Genomic DNA, 17,876 nt, shown 5'->3' with positions numbered 1-17,876 from the left:
CCCCTGCCAGAATATTGGAATAAAGGTTGGGGGGAAGAATTCCTTCCCCTGGATAGTGGATTAAATGGACAAACTTTCTTCTACAGTGCTCCCTCCTCATTTACAGTTAGGGAAAAACAGGAAGGCATGTTAAGAGATCAATAAATCAGAAGGGTGAGAGGAATCTGCCCAGAGCAGGGCCTTGGGCCGAGCAGGCCCATGCTCAGCAGGTCTGGGGAAGGGCCTGTAGCGGGCTCACAGCACCCCGCAGCCTGGCCCTGCTGTGGCCTACCGAGCTGCCTCCTCAGGAAACGGCTGCCTGAGGGTCACTCGTCCCCGAAGCCGGTGCACCGTTACGGCTCCGTTTGGGGCTGTTGCTCTGCTCACGCCGCCACAAATCTCGGCGGACAAAGCCTGATGGAAGTTGTAGTCCCCGGGCCGCCCCGCCCCGCTGGCTGCATCCGGCCTAAAACTACAACTCCCAGCATGCCCCGCGCGCCGCGGGGGCCCCTGGGAGCGGTGGGGCGGGGACGCGGTGCACCCTGGTCCGTGTAGTTGCGGTGTCGCGGCGGGCGGGCGGCGGCAGCGGCGGCGGGAGACTCCATTTCCCGGCGGGCCCGGTGGCGGGGGGGGGCGAACCGGTCAGCGCTGAGATGGCGGTCGATAAGGAGCTGCTGGAGCTGGACCTTTACGGCCTGTTGGGGGTCGGCGAGAAGGCGTCGGAGAAGGAGGTCAGGGCCGCGGGCCGGGAACCCTCACGGGGCCTCCGAGGGGCTCGGACCGGGGCCTCTCTCTTCCCTCCCCCGCCCGCCCCTCAGCGCCGGGGGCGGTCGGCGAGGGCAGAGGGCGGCTCGGTCGTGGGGCTGCGTTTGCCGCTCTGCGGGTATTGAGCTGAGCGGTTGCTCCACGCGCTGTTTTAATACGACACCGCTGCCCCGGGCTGCTGCGTGCTCGGTTGGGGCTTTTAATAAGTGGGAAAGTCCGTTTTTCCTGGTGTTGGCTTTGCTGTGGGCAACTTGCCCTTCCGTTTTCTCCTCTTGAGCCTGGGGGGTGGGACCTGGCTTTGGAGGGGATGAAATCAGTCGGAGGGAACTACAAAATGTGTCTTGGATAATATTTCTCTTTGTTTATGTGCCTTCAAAAGGAAAGCTCCTCGTGTGTTTACCAAAAATCCAGTTGTTAGAGGTTGGTCTAGGTACTGTACGTTCCCTTAAGTTCTCTTGTTAATTTTGTGGGTTGGGAATGACATGTTTCCCTCTTTAATTTAATTGGTAAGTCAACACTAAACACAAGATTTGAGCAACTGAGCTGGGAAAGTGACTTTTTCAGGGGAAGTAAGGTGCTGAGTAAAACTACTAGTAACTGGACAAAGTTAAACATAAAGGGGAAACTTTTATTTTCCTCCTTAGGCTTCCTCTTTTTTTCTTAGCAGTAAAGAGCAGTAGCAGTACAGTAAGGTAAAGCTTGGAAGCTACAGCCTGGGCATAACCAGCAACTGTGTCTGAGGTTGCCTGGAAATTCCATGTGCATGAAGCACAAAACGGGAACAAGCCAAATGTAACACACGGGATTGAATGGGCTGAAAGACTTTGGGTGACCTCAGCTTCACCGCTGAGCTAGTCACCGGGGGGAAAAGGAGGAGAAAATTACAGATCGGATGTTATGGTGTGAGTTAAAAAGTGACAAGTGTAATTTAGAGTGCCTGCTAATCCTTGATGTAAAACACTGTAAACAACCCGAAGACCCTTTGTGCACAGAGCAGCGTGGCCAAGAGATGAGCGAAGCGGAGCAAGACTGTTAAAGTAATTGAACCTCACTGTTTGGAGAAGCCATATCTGGCCTTGCCACGCAGAACAGTTATTGTAATAGTTGTGCCTGATGCACGGGGAGGAGGCTTACCTCTTTTTAACAGAAGCCTTGCTTAGGCAGGAGGCAGGATTCGACCTGGAAGGCTGCAGCTGCACATTTCCCTTCCAAGAGCTTTGTCCACCAGGTGGGGCCGGGCCACTGCTTATTCCACCTGTTTTAGCAGAGGAACAGAGCAGCTGTTGTCCTTTCTCCCGTGCAGATGTGTCCCTGACAGAGGGAACTCAGATTGACAACTTTCTGAGCTAAGTCACTTTTAACAATCTTTCTTTGAAGTGTAGAAGAGATTAAACAGTCTTTGGTCAAAAATTCTTCACCTTGCCAAACTCAACTGTTGCGCAGTAAATGGTATTTCTCTGTCCCAAAGTTACAGCTGCAAAGAACACAGTACCCCTCTGACTAGAAAAATGTCTCGGTGAACCAGACTTGGCTTGGGATGATCGTGAGCTTTGACTGCTGTGATACAGTGCACCTAGAAGTAAAATTTCTGGCTTTGGAAAGCTTAGCCTCGTTCAAAACGCGGCTGCCTGCCTACTAAGTGTCCTGGGCTCAAACGCGTATCCTTGCAGTACAGTGTGATTAAAAAGGACAAGTCACTGCACTGAGGTTGGAAACTGAGCTTTTCAGAGGCCTCTTGCTATTACAGTAGGCTGCTTTAGCTTTCAGTCTGAGGGGTAGTGGAGCTATCGCACGCCAAAATGGTCTTTATTTTCTGTCAGGCCTGGGGGACATCTAGTCATGCAAATGAATGCTGGTTCAGCCACAGCCTTCTACTTATGCTGTATGTTAAGCAACACCACCAACAAAAACAACCAAATAAACCCTCTGAATAGTAATTATTTGTTTCTGCAGTGGTTTGGTTTTTTCCAAGTTGCTTTTCTCAACACAGACTAAACAGCACCAACCAGTAAATCTCAATTCTGGCTCTTGCAGGTTAAGAAAGCGTACCGGCAGAAGGCCCTGACTTGTCACCCAGATAAGAACCCGGACAATCCCAGAGCAGGTAGGATGGGACTGCGCAGACACAAGCAGCTCTTCGTGTTTGTTTTGACATGCACAGGCTCCTGGAAGTGGCTCTGCTTCACTTGAGGTCTGTCTTTGCATGTAATTAAGGGAATGCCTGGGTAGATGTCACGGGAAGTATACATATGCAGGACTAAGAGTTATTTTTATCGCTGTTAGAGAGCTCTGGTTTTTAAGGTTGAATGCTGGTTTAGAAACCTCAGTGCTGAAATTTATTTGCACCTCTCAAAATCTTCCCCCGTGGTACTTGAATCCCAGACCTTTGGCCAGTCTGTCCCCTGTGTTTACTGGCTGGTCACTATTTTAATTCATACCTCTCACAGTTGAAACTTTGGTAGCCAGCTTATAAATCATATCAGCTATGGGCAGTGCCCATTTTTGTCTGTTAGACAAGGCCCTGGCTCTGTGGAGCTGAGTATACCTGAACTGTTAGCAAGGTCCGGCTTCTGCAGCTACTCTGGTTTTAAGTTTTGCAGCTACAGGTAGCAGCGACCAGCGATGGTAACTGCGATGCTGTTGATCAGGACACCTCAAGATAAACATAGTTCTGTATCTTTTCCAGTTTGATGGGCTACAGTCTTATAGATTGAAAATTTATAACCGTATTATAGAGAAAATTTTTTCACCAGAAAAAAAAATTTAGCAGCAATGAGAGGAAAGCCTGGGAGCTTTGATATCTGCAGAAGGCTGAGAAGTGATTTGAAGTGTGTGGGGAGGCCTCCAGCTTATATGTGTAACCTTCCAGCAAGAGGGTCAGCAATATTGATGTCAAATGCAAAGTTTGAACCTTGGGTTGAAATGCTATTGGTATGAAAGGGAGAATTTGTTTGTAACAGTGTATTTCAGGCTGACTAATACGCTTCTGTAGGTGGGTTCTGCTGAATTCATGTTTTCCAAGACTTCTTCTAAAATTAACTGGTCCCAGTTTTTGTTTCTTAGTTTACACTGAAGTTTATGTAACAAATGCTGTCCTTTGTGTTGAAGTGATCTTGGCTATAAGTTGGCTTACAAATGCTTTGGAAAGATGATTCTTCTTTCTGATGTTCTGCAGGTCTCTTCCCTAAGGGATTGTCTTTCCTGTTTCATCTCCAGGCCGCTAGCATGGTTTTCTGCATCTTACCCTTTTTTCTTCTAATTCCCAGCGGAAGTCTTCCACCAACTGTCTCAGGCCTTAGCCGTGCTAACAGATGCAGCAGCGAGGGTAAGGATGCCCGTCCCCTGGTGCTGTTGGGGTTGTGTGGTGTTACTCTCTGCCAGCGTGCTGGAGAAGTACTGGAAACTCTTCTGCCCGGCCTGCTCTCTTCTCTGACTGGGACTTCATGAGTGCGAGTCTCATCTGTTATTCCCTGTAGTTCTCCGTGAGATCACATAGTAGGTGCCAGATAAGAACTCGGACAAATGTGCTTTTTCTGATTTGATGTGGTGGGAGTAGCTCTGTCCGTTTGCTGCAAGGGTGAGATACTGTCTTTAATAACGTGTTAGACTGGGGCATATCCCATTTAAAAAAACAAATGATAACCACCACTGATTCAGGGACGCATTAAATTCCCATGACAACGGTGCATTTGCAGTTCCCTTGCAGTCAAGTTCTGACAAATAAATAAGATCTAGATGTGATTGCTGAGGCTCAGAGCCTTTCTTTCCATGGGGCACAAGAGGCCTGTAAACAGAAAAGCTGAATCATAGTCGTGATCTCTGTCCTTTTGCTGCAAGGGCTTTGCAGGCTGCCAGATGCAGCTTGGATTCTTGCTGTAAGGAAGTGGTTGATGCCTACTGCTCAGGGTCTGAAAGTAATCTGGACATGTGAAGGGAAAGAATAAAAACAAACTAAAAATGAGCAAGTAACTCTGTCCAGATAAACTCAGGAGAGGAGGCATATTAAAATTTCAGATGATAAGATTTAAAAACATGAAATAACTCCCCTCTTTTCAAACATTGGCAAAGCTTGTAATCTCCTCTCCAAGGGACAATTAAGCTTTTGGTGTCCAAGAACTTTTTGGCTTCTACATTCTAAAAAGGAAAAAGTATTTAGCAAACCCTTCCCACGCAGGAAGAAAAATACCAGCTTTTCTAGTTTATAAAACAAGAGCAGTACTGGCCTGTAGAAGTGTTCTGCAAGTAAAAGACAGGCATTTGTGCCTATCTGTGCTTTACCTGCTACAGAAAGGTTCTGTGTAGGTTGATGAACAGGTTATCAACTGGTTTAAACAGGTGCCAGTGAAATTGCCAATTTACCCCAGTTCTTAAGTCTCTATAGTGCTAAATGAATGTTGATGTGTTATTGCTGCTGAAGAGTTCTGATGCTCATCGATCTTGTACGTTCATGTGAGTCAAACATCTGTCTTGTGAATAAATCTTTCATATTAAATAGACCTTTTTAATTGTAAAACTTTGCTCTAAACCAAGCCTGATCTGTTACCACTGCCCCTAAAGCTACTTTGGGCATGTTCAGGAAACCAGAATATTCTTGCCACCTCTGAAGGTGGGTCACACTTTCTCTCCAGTACACTCTGCAGTTATTCCTGGACTTCCTCACCCTTTCAGGCTCCATCTGGAGATCCTTGGGCCTCTCCTCATGTTTTCAGGATATTTGTGTTAACTTCCAACGCTTTAGGAGGAATGCTAGCAAGAAGCAGAAAATGCTTCACCTCTCCTTACAGTGTTTCAATATCTGATCTCGCCTTTATTCACTGCTTTCCATTTTATCTCTTCTGCTTTATACAGTTTCACACTATTGTGTTGGTTCTTTGGCAGGCGGCGTATGACAAAGTGAGAAAGGCGAAGAAGCAAGCTGCAGAAAGAACACAAAAACTTGATGAGAAGCGAAAGAAAGTAAAGCTTGGTAATAAAATCAAAACTTCATTTTCTCTTGGCTTGAAGTCTTCCTTAGCTGGGTGTCTGCATTTCTTCCACCGCTGGAATGCACCATTGATGAATCTGCTGTCCATTTGATGGCTCTGGTGTCTTTATGCTCAGTACAACGTAGCGGCCATCTGACGTAGAGGCCTCCTGCAGTCAGAGCTGGGGGGGGGTCCTGCTCTGGGCAGGAATTAGGGGGTTTGATGACTTAAGGCTGCTGATACATGGATGTGCCTGGGCAGAGGAGAGGTAGCAGAGCTGTCAGGACTCTACTTTGAACTTGGTGTAGGTGTAGCCAAGTTTGTGATCTTTCCATCCACTTCTGGTCAACAGCATCAGCTGTGGAAATTCTCTTTGGATTGTTTTAATTTATTTCTTTCTCTGCAGATCTTGAAGCCAGAGAGCGAGAAGCCCAGACCCGTGAGAGTGAAGAGGAGGAGATCAGGATAACGAGAACATTAGAACAAGAAGTAATGATAAATTCTTAGATTTCTCTGCTGCTTTTGAGAAGAATTGCTCAGAGTCTTGACAACCATAATGAAAACCACGTGATGAGATGCATCAAATCTGTGTATAACAGTCTTTCAGCCTTTTGGATTAATGGGCTCTGTGAAAGAGAGGATGTAGAGGGGATCTTGTAGCAGTCTAGCAAATAAGTCAGCCTCGAGATTTTATTTTTTGTCTGCTCCTTTCCTTTTGCTTAGCAGCCAACAACAGCAGTTAATTGTTGTATGCTGGCTGGTAGGGACTGTTGCTGGAAATGTGAGGGGTCTGGTTTTGTGAGTGCTGGAGCTGTCACAGGGGAACTAACAGGAGGGTTGCCCCAGGGGTATAAGACAATATATATATAGAGAGAGATACAGATAGATAGATAGATATGTGTAAGATGGGTATAAGACAAAAGCTTTCCTTGGCAGTCTTTAGCTGGCATGACCCCACCATGGAATTGTGCCCTCAGATATCCATGCTGTCTTACTTCTGCTGTAGATTATACGCCTGCGTGAAGAAGGCTCCCGTCAGCTTGAGGAGCAGCAGAGACTCATTCGAGAACAGATCCGGCTGGAAAGGGAGCAGCATGTCCAAGGTGAGAACAGCAGAGATTGGAGCCATCAGCAAAGCACGTGCACGTGGGACTGTGGCTCTTGTGTAGCCGGAGCTCACACCCAGCTGCAGCCTCCTGCCTCAGTCACGTTGCCATACAGAGCATCCTACTTGGCACCTTTTTCAGGGATAAGAGATTGTATTTCTGTGGGGTTGCTTTCCTATATGTGGCGTGCTACTCTTTACAACGTCATTACTGCTCTTTTTCAGTAAATACTCTAAAACACTGAATCTGATGTGGAGCCCCACTGTTACGCTGGAGGGAGCCTCATGTCCTGCTCATCTGTCACAATTAAAGCAGTGTTGCAGACTCAAAATAGGGAATGACTCAAGTTTGCAAAAAAATAATAGTTGTTGTTGGGTTACTACTTCTGTATCCCCTTGAAATTCCTAGTCCCTTCACCCAAAAGAGACGGTGTGAAGAACAAAATTTTATTTAGTCTGTGACTGCTGAGGCTTTGCTTTCTGGAATCCGATTCTCTGATATTCCTTGGGCATATGCAGCCTTCATCCTGAGTGTGTACAAAGACCAGCAACAAATGTGTCAGGAAAGGAGCAACACACTGAATGGGAGAACATCTCCATGCGGTGCTGCCGTGCGACAGTGGGTGGTTGCTGTGTTTGAAGTTGTCTCCCTCTTGTTCCCATGGGCTGTTCAGTAGCTGTAGTTAGTCTTCTTCATACAGGAAGGGATGAGATTTTTCCAGAATCCCAGAACCTCATCCTTTAGTGTTCTTGAACCTCACTCCCATCCACACATTTCTATAGTGAATTGCCTTTTTTAATATTCTGTATCTGTGTGGGCTTAAAATACAGTTTTATGTTTCAGAAAGTTCTGCTCTTCTTTTTAAAACTAAGGAGAGTGCTGTTCAGTTTTCAGTTCAATGGGAAGATTTATTGTCTCTTGCTTCCTACCATCTTCATTCTGGCAGAGGGTATAGTATAATATCTGTTGCTTCCTCACAGGAAAAATACTGATATAATGAGTTTAAAAAAAAAACCACCAGAGGTCCAGGTGCAGAAACTTTTTGGGGTCGCCAGGGTTTTCCTGTGTGACTGTAAGTCAGTCATTCAGCCCACCTTAGCCTTTCTTAACTTAGTTTCACGTATCAGGAATTGGGGGGGATGTTGAGCATTTGTTTAGTGTAAAACACTTTGAGATCCTTGCAATGAGAACACATCATTATGAAGTATTTAGTTGCAGGGGCAGATTAAATTCTTCAGCTATGCTATCCTTTTTTGTGAACCCTTAATTTTTCCATGCTTGTTCCTATCAGCACGACCTTCTTGCAGGGAAAAATGGTGCAGAATCTAACAGGTCTCCTGCTTGTATTTTCCCTTGGCCGTTTCTGGCCTTGCTCATGGCAAGCCTGGGCATCACAGAAGGGAGAAATGCTGACATCCGGTATTCAGTCTGTGCTGCAGTTCCTGATGATAGCATTGCATGCGACTTTTGGGGCTGAAGTGGTCCAGTGGAAATCCAGAAGTGTTTGCTATTACCATATGTACATTCTCAGGGTGAATTTAGTGCGAAATGCTCTTTAGCTGAGTTTTTACCCGCATCCCTTCCATCTTTTTTTTCCTCTCTCCTCTCCAGGCAAGCAAGAAAGAAATGGAGCAGAAGGCAAAATAACTCCTAAACTCAAAGTAAGAAATCCTTATGAAGCTGGGGTTTGGTGAAAACTGGTAGAACATTAGGCAGGTTTGGAAAACAGAAGGGACAATCCAACTCTGCTGAGCTGGCACATCCCTCTGTACAGTGGAGGTGAAGTGCCTCTGTCTAACGTGCATCATGCGTGTGAACAGCTCCTGTCATTGCCCTGGAAATACCCCTCCTCCCTCACACTTTACTCTCTGGTCTAGGTTTTTGAGCCTGAAATGGAGTTGTCTCTGCTTTAAGCACAGGGAAACATCTGATTAACCTGATATAGCCATTAATATGCTTTCAAGAATGATCTGTGTTATTCCAGTGAGCGATGTTTCTCCCTGTTCCCCAAATAATTTGTTCCCTTTGCACATTCTGATGTTGAAATCACTGTCTTGGCAATTCTGGGAGTGTAACTGTAAATAGCAAACTTGATTAGTGTGCAGGTGGCAGGAGCTGCATTGAGCAAGGCAACATGTGTTCACATGGACAAAATTAACTTGTCATGTTTATTTTCCAGCTCAAATGGAAATGCGGGAAAGAAGATGAGACAAGAGGGGGATACTCAAAAGACGTTCTGTTGCAGATCCTGCAAAAGGTCCTGTCTGACACTCTTCCCTACTACTTGATCTTCCCCTGCTTTCAACAGTGTGAGACAGGAGAGTAAATTCTGGGCAGCTGCATGCAAACGGGAGCAGCTCATTTTCTCCTCTGTTGCCCAGCTTTCTCATGCAGTTTTCAGCGACCATCAGCATGATCCATTAGCTGTGAACTGTTCCCGTCTTGCTCCCAGCAGGGGCTCCTGCTGAAATGGAGCAACTGCAAACTCTGAGTGGTTCGGGGCCTGTATCAGAGTTGGTCTGGCTCTGTGACTGGGGTAGCTGTGGGAAGTTCAGAGACAGGAATAGACAAGCCTTTGATCTGATTAATCCCAGCATGCAATCTTTATTTTCCCTTGGTGCAAGTATCTCCTGTAGCTCTGGCTCGGAGCTAAGCAGCCTCTTGCGCTGGGGTTTGCTGGAAGCAATGTGCGTAGCTCCGTGCCTCCCCAGAATTGTTTCCTGGAGGGACAGAAATTATGACAGGTTGGGATCAGTGGGAGCGTCGTGCAAGACAGAAAGGGTGACGGCTCAAGCCTCACGTCTGTGAAAACACGTTTTCTCTTTGCATTCATTCCATAAATGAACTTGATGTCTCTTCCAGGTCTGTAATTAACTTTCTTTCTTTGTCTTAACAGTATGGTGATGTGCTCAATTTGTTGATCTCCAGCAGGAAGACAGGGAGTGCAGTCGTGGAGTTTGCTACGGTTAAGGCTGCTGTAAGTCTGGCGGAGACCCCAGATGTGTGTAGGGCAGAGGGGGCAAGATGGGTGTTGCAGGGGGAAGGGTTGGCAAACTGACGGCCTGGAGACGCTGCCTTGTCATTAAGGCAGTGGAGAAGGGTAATGAGAGTCTGAAGGTACAGATGGGTGAAGGGAGTGGCAGAGTTGGAGGCATAAACCCAGAGCACATAAACAAGGAGGCTGTGCATGTAAAAGAGACACTGCTTTAAAAAGCAGGCGCTGAGCTGTTTAATCAGCTCTCGCTGAAGGTGAATTACCCATTGTGGAGATGGTCTTAATGAGTTTTTGAGGTTATATAAGGCATTTGCAGTTTAAAAGAAATCAAAATGTCCTGACTCACTATGAGTTATAATAATTCATGTGGCTGTGGAAACAGAAATCATCAGTTATCCTTAATTTTAGTAGTTCCATCAACTTACACTGTATGAGAGTCTCTATTCCTTGTTCTTTCCCTCATGTATCCAAATAATCAAAAAACCCAGAACTGTCTGTGACCTGTTTGTCAGAAGTACTGGCAGTGATATGTTCTGTCTGCTTGATGCAGATAGTGACCTCAGAGGGTGCTTCTCCTGTAGGGCAGCTGTGAAATCTTCACTGTTTGTGCCCGGCTTGGCTTGGCCTTGAGGCCAGGCTGAGACGGAAAAACTCTTCAGATTGTTAGTGACCTGTGAGGAAGTGGGGTCTGAAATTCAGATGGTGATGGAAGAATATTTTCATTGCTAGGAGATGGCTGTGAAGAATGAAGTTGGCCTGATAAATAATCCTCTGAAGATTTCCTGGCTGGAGGGCCAGCCCCGGAGCAGTCCCAGCCCTGTCCTTTCTGACAGCACTAGTCAGCCTAGGACTTCAGAGGTAAGGAGACAGGCTGTTGTTATTTGAATCTGTTTCTATAGCAACCTCAATTTAACAGTGTGCTTTGCATTTATGGTAAGATATGTTGATTCCCAGCAGATCTGAGAAGAAGCTCTTAATGAAAGGCCTGCTTTTCTGATGAGCCTTTTTGTGCTGAAGTGGTGGCTGTTTTAAAGGACCGTTTTCGCCCGAGTAGCAGCATGCTGAGAACACAAGCTGTCTGGGCGACTGGATCTTCCCACAGTCTGTCTCTCTTCCCAGTGAAAAACAAGGATGTTCCTTGCTCAGCCCAAAGCCTCTAGTGCCATTCTTCTGGAATTTTTTCTAATATACTTTGACTGTGGGAGTCCTCTGGCTCATAACTGGTTGAAAAGAGCCTCCTAGAAGGTTTCTTTAGAGAGGCTTGGTTACTCACTGCATTCACAAGAGGGTGACACTTCAGTGCTAAAAGGAAACCTAGTTTCTTAGGGTCTGCAGGAGGGAAGAGAAAGCAGTATCAAATTAAATATCCTTGTGGGGACCTTGTCTGGTTTGGGTTCTCCTTAGCGGTGTGGTTACTTGGAGTGCAGCGTGTTTGTTAACTCTTAGCTGCTCCCTGTTTATTTCCCCAGACAGTCCCTCTGAAGCTGTTGCTCTTGACTAGCAGCTTGTATTCCGGTTGCAAAGCACATGGAAGGCAATAACATTAAAGCACAGAAACCAATCCGAGCATGTGCTGCAGCACGCTGTCAGCTCTCTGTTCCCCCCTGCTCCTGTTGGCCCTCTGGAGTGGGAGATGTGGCCGAGGGTTTTGAAGCACGTACACGACACTTTGCTGTGTAGCACCGTGTTTATCTTGTGCTCTGCGTGTCGTCTGACCTAGTTAGTGTGAAGTTGTGAAGGGACTGAGATCCTTTGTTGGTTATTTGAGTTCCAGTTCAAACATCACGTGACACTTGCTCCCCTCTCCTTCTTCCCTGGGGCATAAAGATCAAAAAGATCTAATTGCTGAGAGGACTCCTGCCTCATGCTGGGCAGGTGCCCTTTGTCTGTGTGTCTGTCTCCATCAGCCTTGTGTGTGTTCCCTACCACAGTACTTTAGCAGTTTGGGAGATTGTTCAGTACATTCGCTCTCCTGACTTTTTGTTAAGTACTTTATTTATAGTAGATGCATTTATACATCAGAGTGCCTTGGTGTTGGCCTAGTTCTGTTGAGGGCTGTGTGTTTTCACTTGGGAGGCCTGTTCTTGTCTGGACAGCCTGGCCTGAGCAGCAGTTTCTCAGAAACCTGAGGCAAAGGCAGTTGGAGCCTCATAGCCCAGGAGCCAGGCACATCTGCCTGCACACCAGGGAGAGTCCTGCAGACACTTCAGCTTCACGGAGGTGGTCAGAGTGTTGGAAGGCAAATTGGGGAAAAAAAAGCAGAATCCCATCCAGTTTATCTGAGTCTCTCTTGCTAGTAGAGAATGAGAACTGGCTCATTCACACCTACGGGGGTTGCTGGTGCAGTTGGAGCTCAGTAGTGGATTCTTGCCTCTGTGGGTTCACAAGCTTGGCCAGGCTTCTGACAGAATTTATCTTGGCTTGTTTCCATGACCAGAGCTTGTTAGTGTGGAACAGCAGCGTCTGCCTGCTGTGAAGGATTAGCCTGGTGGAGCAGCGAGGGAGAGCAGGCTCAAGCAGCACATGGTGTTCGTGCTGCATGGAGGTGGTGACTCACTGCTGTCCACCCCAGCCTCGTCAGCCCCGCGTTAGCTCTCCAAACGGTGACAGGCTTGGCCAGCGACTTGTCTGCTTTCCCAAGGACTGCACTGCTGATCCTTGTCTGTCCTTTTTGCTGCTTTTCTCTGTAAGCAGCTGCAGTTTCTTTGATCACATTGCACTCTTGATGTCCAGGCTAAGATCTCAAGCTGTTCTGGTTCCTGCTTTTCCTACTTCTCACTCCAGACCCTTCCCAAATCCTGTTGCTACTTCCACTAGGATGCTTCCAAAATCTGTAATTTGGTAACAGCTTCTCTCGGCTGTACTGCTTCTAGTTGACTTATCCTCTTTGTCCTCAGCCGTTCAGCTCTAGACTACACAAAATGAGGTCTTTCAGATATCTCTTGCCCCTGCCTCATCCTTCCATACCCAGTCTGGCTTCCCAGCCATAAGGGGCCACATTCTTGCTTTCAAGCTGCACCAATCTCATTCTGGTTTAAGCTGCCCTCTCTTCCTATTTGCCGATCCCTCCAGGTTGCTCCTGGTTTTGCCTGAATCCACCCTCCTGTTTGCTCCCACCCTGCAAACGCAGCTCCTTCCCTGCTCTGCCTCAGAAAACAGCCAGAGACCTGCAGCATTCTCATGGCAACGCCCTTGGTACCTTCAGAGGGAGGGCAGCCCCACGCTGACCTGACCGGGGCTTCGGAAGCACTTCCCAGGTGAAAACAGAGCTGAGTGCTGAAAAGTCCTGCTGTGAGGAGGCAGCAGGTTGCAAGCTGCTTGAATCCACAGTCTCAGTTGTCTCGTTTTCTTCTCCAGCAATGGGTGCATGTTGTCCAGCAGTTCCTGGAGAGCTGCTGGAGCCAAGCAGGCGAGTTATGCTTGACTTACAAAAGCTGTGGGTTGGCCAGTGTTACTCTAGGCTATCTGAGAGCAATGACTGTTTGATTGCTGTGGTTCTGTGTGGTTCAAAGCACACAGCAGCCCTGCAGTGCTGTGAACAGCATATTTTGCCATGACAACAGCGTGAAGCCCTTGCTTCTGGGAAGGTCCTGGCACCTTTAGAGGTGGGATCTCCCTGCCAGTGCTCCTCCTTCATTTTGGGCCATGCATTCAGTCATATTAAAGTGATGAGACAAGCCTCTTCTCTGGCACTCTTGCCTCTTTTCTAAGCTCCTTTGAGGTTTCACAGAGTTTGTTTTGTATTACCTGACTTCACAGCCTGATGTGAATCTAGCAGGGTAGGAGCTGCCAGTGCCTTCTCTGAAATGTCTCTGTGCACTTTGCTGTAGCCGGCTTCCAAAGCTTATGGTTATCTGGGGGCGTGGAGGTTTTATTTTTTTAATTTTTAAAAAGAGCCCTAGTATCTAGTCTAGCCATGAAAAAGGTAAGAATTGGTGACCTAGTAGCTTCTACAGTGTCCTTTTAATAGTTTGCCCCAATGCTGCCTAAAGTATCCTCAGCCTGGCCGAGCCTTCCCCATGGTCCAGCTCACGGGGTGAAGAACTACTCGTTTCCACGCTGGCTCTTGACCTGAGCTGCGTGTGCTCTTCTCGAGGGAAGATAAAGTACCAGCAGCTCCAGCCTTCTCCCAGACCAGAAGAGCAGAGCCACACTGCTTCCCCCCTCAAAAAAACTGAAGTGCCAGAGGATACAGAGAAGGGACCTGTGCTTTTGGTGCCTGGGCTTGCTTTGGCTTGCTACCAATGAAATGAGGCAACAAGACGCTTCCAGTCACAGATACATTTATTCTTCCATATCTGTACAGCTGATAGATCAGTGCATGCTTCAAGCAGCAGTATCTAGAGAAATTTCTTCTCCTGCTAGTAGGATAAATAAACTGCTGTTGTTGTATCATGAGCCTACATGGATGCTTACCTGTTTCCAGGCTTGGAGTGCTGACTGCACTTGAGTTAGGGAAAAAGAAACCCACAAGGAATTAAAAAAAAAGGAGCAGCTTTGATTTGTCACATCCAGACATGGTGGGAGAAGAAACACCAGTTTGTGACTCCTGACCCTTGCCACAGCTATGGCTTTGAGATGCAGTGCTGCTGTCTCCTTGGAAGCTGCCTCTGATCCACAGATGATGTGTGCCGTATCCCTTCCTGTCCGTGTTCCTCAGTGTCACAGCCACATCCCCAAAATAACAAGTCTTTTGCCAAACATATGCCATTCCTCCCCGAGGAGGAGGTGCACAGTCAAGAGTGGGAAATTCCCGGCGTGGAGAATGGGAACTTGCCCAGGAGGCTCCGGCAGACTGCTCTTGTCTGAGCATGGAGCCTGCTCTGAAGGGCTTCTGGGCAGGGACGGGGACAGTCTGGGAGGTAAGGCAGGAGCAGCAAAACAGGCCACGCACAACGGGAATGCTGCAGCATCCGTTCTCCCACTGGGGCTAGAGAAACTGGCAGCAGCAGTCAGTAAATGGGACACGTTAAATGAGAAATACCTTCAGATGGCGTAATCTCTTGGGTTCTGTTTCCTGAGGGTCTGCAGAACATCCTCGAGAAGCGATAGCCCCAAATCCACTTTGAAGGACAGGAAGGGGTCAGACAGGTCGGGAAGAGCAGTGCCGTTCTGGGAAGCTGCTTCTGAGCTCCCGCAGTCTGTAGCCTGGTCCTTGTGGAACTGAGTTTGAGTGGCTTTGTGGTATTGGTGAGCAGCACCAGAAAAGGAGATGTCAGAGTGAGAATCTGTGTGATCGATGATGTTAGGGCAGCTAGAACTGTCCAGGTACAGCCGGGGGGGCTTGGGAGGTGCTTGTGCCTTGGCGAGGTTTTGCTCACTCTGACACGACAGGTAATCAGACTTGTCCTTCAGATCCCTCAAGCATTCCCTCTTCTGGCACTGTCCATCACTGTCCAGAGTGTGGCTGTTCTGGTTCAGGATGATGACTTGGTTGCCCAGCTTTTTGTGTCTCCGGAGTGAGAAACGTCTGAAGAACGTCGTGGACTTAATGGACCCTCTCCGCCAAGTATCCATGCTGCTGGGAGCGACAAGGAGGAGGAGGAAACTGCAGACTCCTCACGGCGTCGGACTTAAGGCGCGGGATCAGCAGCAAGCCACACCACAGGAACAACCTCTTCCTTCCCTGTTCCCGTAGCTGGAAGGAGAACAGAGAGGCTGGTGTTGCAGGAAATGCAAACTTCACGCCACGTCCCGGTGTTAAGGAGCAATTGGCCTGTCTTAGATGTTAAGGAGCCTCCTCCTTCAGTGGAGAGGAACAGCGATGTCTGAGCTTGATAAATCTGTGCTGCAGAAGCAAGCTGATGAAGAATAGCAAAGGCACACAGTCACCATGAGAACAGATTTAATCCAGCATCTAGAACAGAAGGGCACTATGGTACCATGGTAACCAGCCACCTTCGTGGGGAAGGGCACGGTATAAAAATCTCAGTGGGTGGTTGGGAAGGGAGACGGTGACTCAGTCGCACCGAAGGAAACCAAAGAAATACTCAAATGGAAATGTAAAAAGCAACAAAATGCAGATGTAAAAGACAAACATTAGGAAAATTGAGTGCAAAATAGACTTACGCTGTGTCGGAACAGCACCCGAGTCCAACAGGCGGAGAGGAGAAGCTGCTGAAGCACTGGGAGAACTGCCACCACCACCTTCACCAGCTCGCTGGGACGCTGGGAGGAGCAGGTCCAGGGACGGTGCAGCCAGGTCGGACCCGGAATGCTGAAAACCCACAACAGCTCCTTCTCTTCATGTGCCTCCTGTCACTGCTTCCAGGCTACAGTTCCTTGTGCGTATGTATTTGTTTTGAGCCAAGCCCTTGCTGAGTCAGCCACGTCAGAAACTGGGTTTTACACTATTGGTAATTGCCAGGATTGCAGGAAGTAGGTGTGTGGAGTGGCAGGCGCCAGCCCCCGCTCTGCCCCGGAGGAAGCAGCTCCCTTAGCGGCTCCGGGTCGCTTGAGACCTGGCAGCAGGAGCGTGGCCGCGGAGCCCGCCGTGACTCGGGCTCTTCCGCTCCGGGTGCGGTGCCGTCCGCCGCTTCTGCTGGCTCCTTGTGCCGCGCGCCTCCCAGAAGGGGCTGGAAATAATCTCCTGCCTGTTTTAAATTCCAGTCCAGAGCGTGAGGTAGCGATTCAGGTTTGTGTGGGTGATTCATCTGCGTGAGCCTCATGCAGGCTGTTTCATTCAGTATCTGTGGTGAGTGGACAGGAACTTTGAAGAAGCCTCGTTCCGCCACTCAAGGCTGATACAATCTGGTGCTTTCTCAGACACGGGGGAAATCTGGGCTGCGCAGTGCTGAGAGGTTACTTTATTCATGCAGCTCCTAAGATACCAATTATGGCACATTAGTCCCTTAATTTCCCAGTCTGGGTTTCCCATCTATTGTGGGATTCTATCTTGTCCTCGCAGCTGGACTCTCTGCAGCTGGAGGAACCACTTTGCTGGCACGTGGGAACAAATTTGCACTTGCCCCATTTTCATGCAGAATCTTATTCAGCTGTTCTATTGCCTCTTCATCCCTTCTACTTTCTATTTAAGATGTCCTTAAATCACAACTAAATCTAGTTCCTAGAAAAATGAATGTGAGATTTTTTTTTTTTTTTCCCCTTCTGTTAAGATGCTTTTATTTCTACCTGAACTGTCAAGCAAATGGGAGGGATGTTTCCAAGCACGGCGGTGCTTTGAACACATCTGAAATAGTAAGGACACCTACTAATGTTCAGTGGCTTTGAAAGCAGTGTGCCAACAGCACCGCTCCGCTCTGCGCTGGCAGCTCTCAGCTGCTGCCTACGTTTATTAGGTGGAGTCTGCAATCGGCTTCGTTGACATGACAGTTGCTGCCACACACAGCAGAACGGCTCCAAGAGCATTTCAGAACTGAAACACTCTCGTGTCAGGTTTGGGAATGTACCTGGTGGGGTTTTTTTTCTGCAGCTGCTTCATGACTAAACCATGGAAAGGTTCGATTTAGGTGTCTTTATGGTGTTGGCCTTTAGAAGTGGTCGCTGCACCAGCCTTGTGCTCACCGAGCAAGCTCATCACCCGCCGTACCCCGGCGCGGCGAGGGGAGCACACTGCCCCACGGAGCCCGGCTGCAGGCGGGGGGTCCTTGGGGCTCCGTGCCAGCCCCCCTCTTCCTCCCGTCAGCTGTGATGAAGCAGTGGGCCGGCTTCTGCAGGCCAGGCAGCTTTCGCACCTCGCCTTGGTTCTGCGGGGTCACGCGGCCGCCAACCACCATCCCCGCTCTGCCGCACGTGCTGGGAGCGTGGGTTTGGGGTGGGGGTTGAGGCCTGCGCTGTCCCTGACACGGTGTGTCTGTTCTCTGCTCCCAGGCCTCGGTGGTGTCGGAGCGGGATTACGAGAGCCTGGTGATGATGCGGCTGCGCCAGGCGGCAGAGAGGCAGCAGCTCATCGAGCAGCTCAAGCGGGAGGATGAAGAGGAGTCTCACACCTAGCCTGAGAGAGGATGGATTCTCCCCACCCCACTGTTCTTCGTTTCCAAAGCTCGCTCTTAATTTAAGTCAATAAACCTCCTTTTTTTAAAACTGTTGTAGGAATACAAACTCTTA

The 17,876-nt window shown here is 48.4% G+C and overlaps 1 protein-coding gene across 4 annotated transcripts; it reads left to right on the top strand.

The window, feature by feature from the left end:
• Positions 1-547: 547 nt before the first annotated feature.
• DNAJC17 (DnaJ heat shock protein family (Hsp40) member C17) lies at positions 548-17,856 on the top strand. 4 transcript variants are annotated; one of them, XM_074842380.1, is made up of 11 exons: positions 548-710; positions 2,779-2,848; positions 4,011-4,069; positions 5,623-5,710; positions 6,115-6,197; positions 6,715-6,811; positions 8,426-8,475; positions 8,994-9,071; positions 9,711-9,791; positions 10,539-10,667; positions 17,640-17,856. In XM_074842380.1, the coding sequence occupies exons 1-11, from the start codon at positions 633-635 to the stop codon at positions 17,760-17,762; spliced, it is 936 nt and encodes a 311-aa protein (XP_074698481.1). In that variant the 5' UTR covers positions 548-632; the 3' UTR covers positions 17,763-17,856. The 4 variants fall into 4 exon arrangements, with proteins under 4 accessions (XP_074698481.1, XP_074698482.1, XP_074698484.1 ...); XM_074842381.1 differs by lacking the exon at positions 17,640-17,856 and adding an exon at positions 15,165-17,633; XM_074842383.1 differs by lacking the exon at positions 17,640-17,856 and adding an exon at positions 10,767-14,207.
• Positions 17,857-17,876: the final 20 nt, after the last annotated feature.

This window comes from Strix aluco, chromosome 16 (genome assembly GCF_031877795.1).
Source record: "Strix aluco isolate bStrAlu1 chromosome 16, bStrAlu1.hap1, whole genome shotgun sequence".
NCBI lineage: Eukaryota > Metazoa > Chordata > Aves > Strigiformes > Strigidae > Strix > Strix aluco.
The sequence above is the reverse complement of the archived record's forward strand: the minus strand, read 5'-3'. Positions and strand labels throughout refer to the sequence as shown.

Bases quoted from the DNA above. Each gene is read 5' to 3' on its own strand.
- DNAJC17 (XM_074842380.1), top strand. From the start codon at position 633: ATGGCGGTCGATAAGGAGCTGCTGGAGCTGGACCTTTACGGCCTGTTG. The intron at 4,070-5,622 runs GTAAGGATGCCC...GTTCTTTGGCAG, and splicing joins TAACAGATGCAGCAGCGAGG to GCGGCGTATGACAAAGTGAG. The intron at 9,072-9,710 runs GTCCTGTCTGAC...TTGTCTTAACAG, and splicing joins TGTTGCAGATCCTGCAAAAG to TATGGTGATGTGCTCAATTT.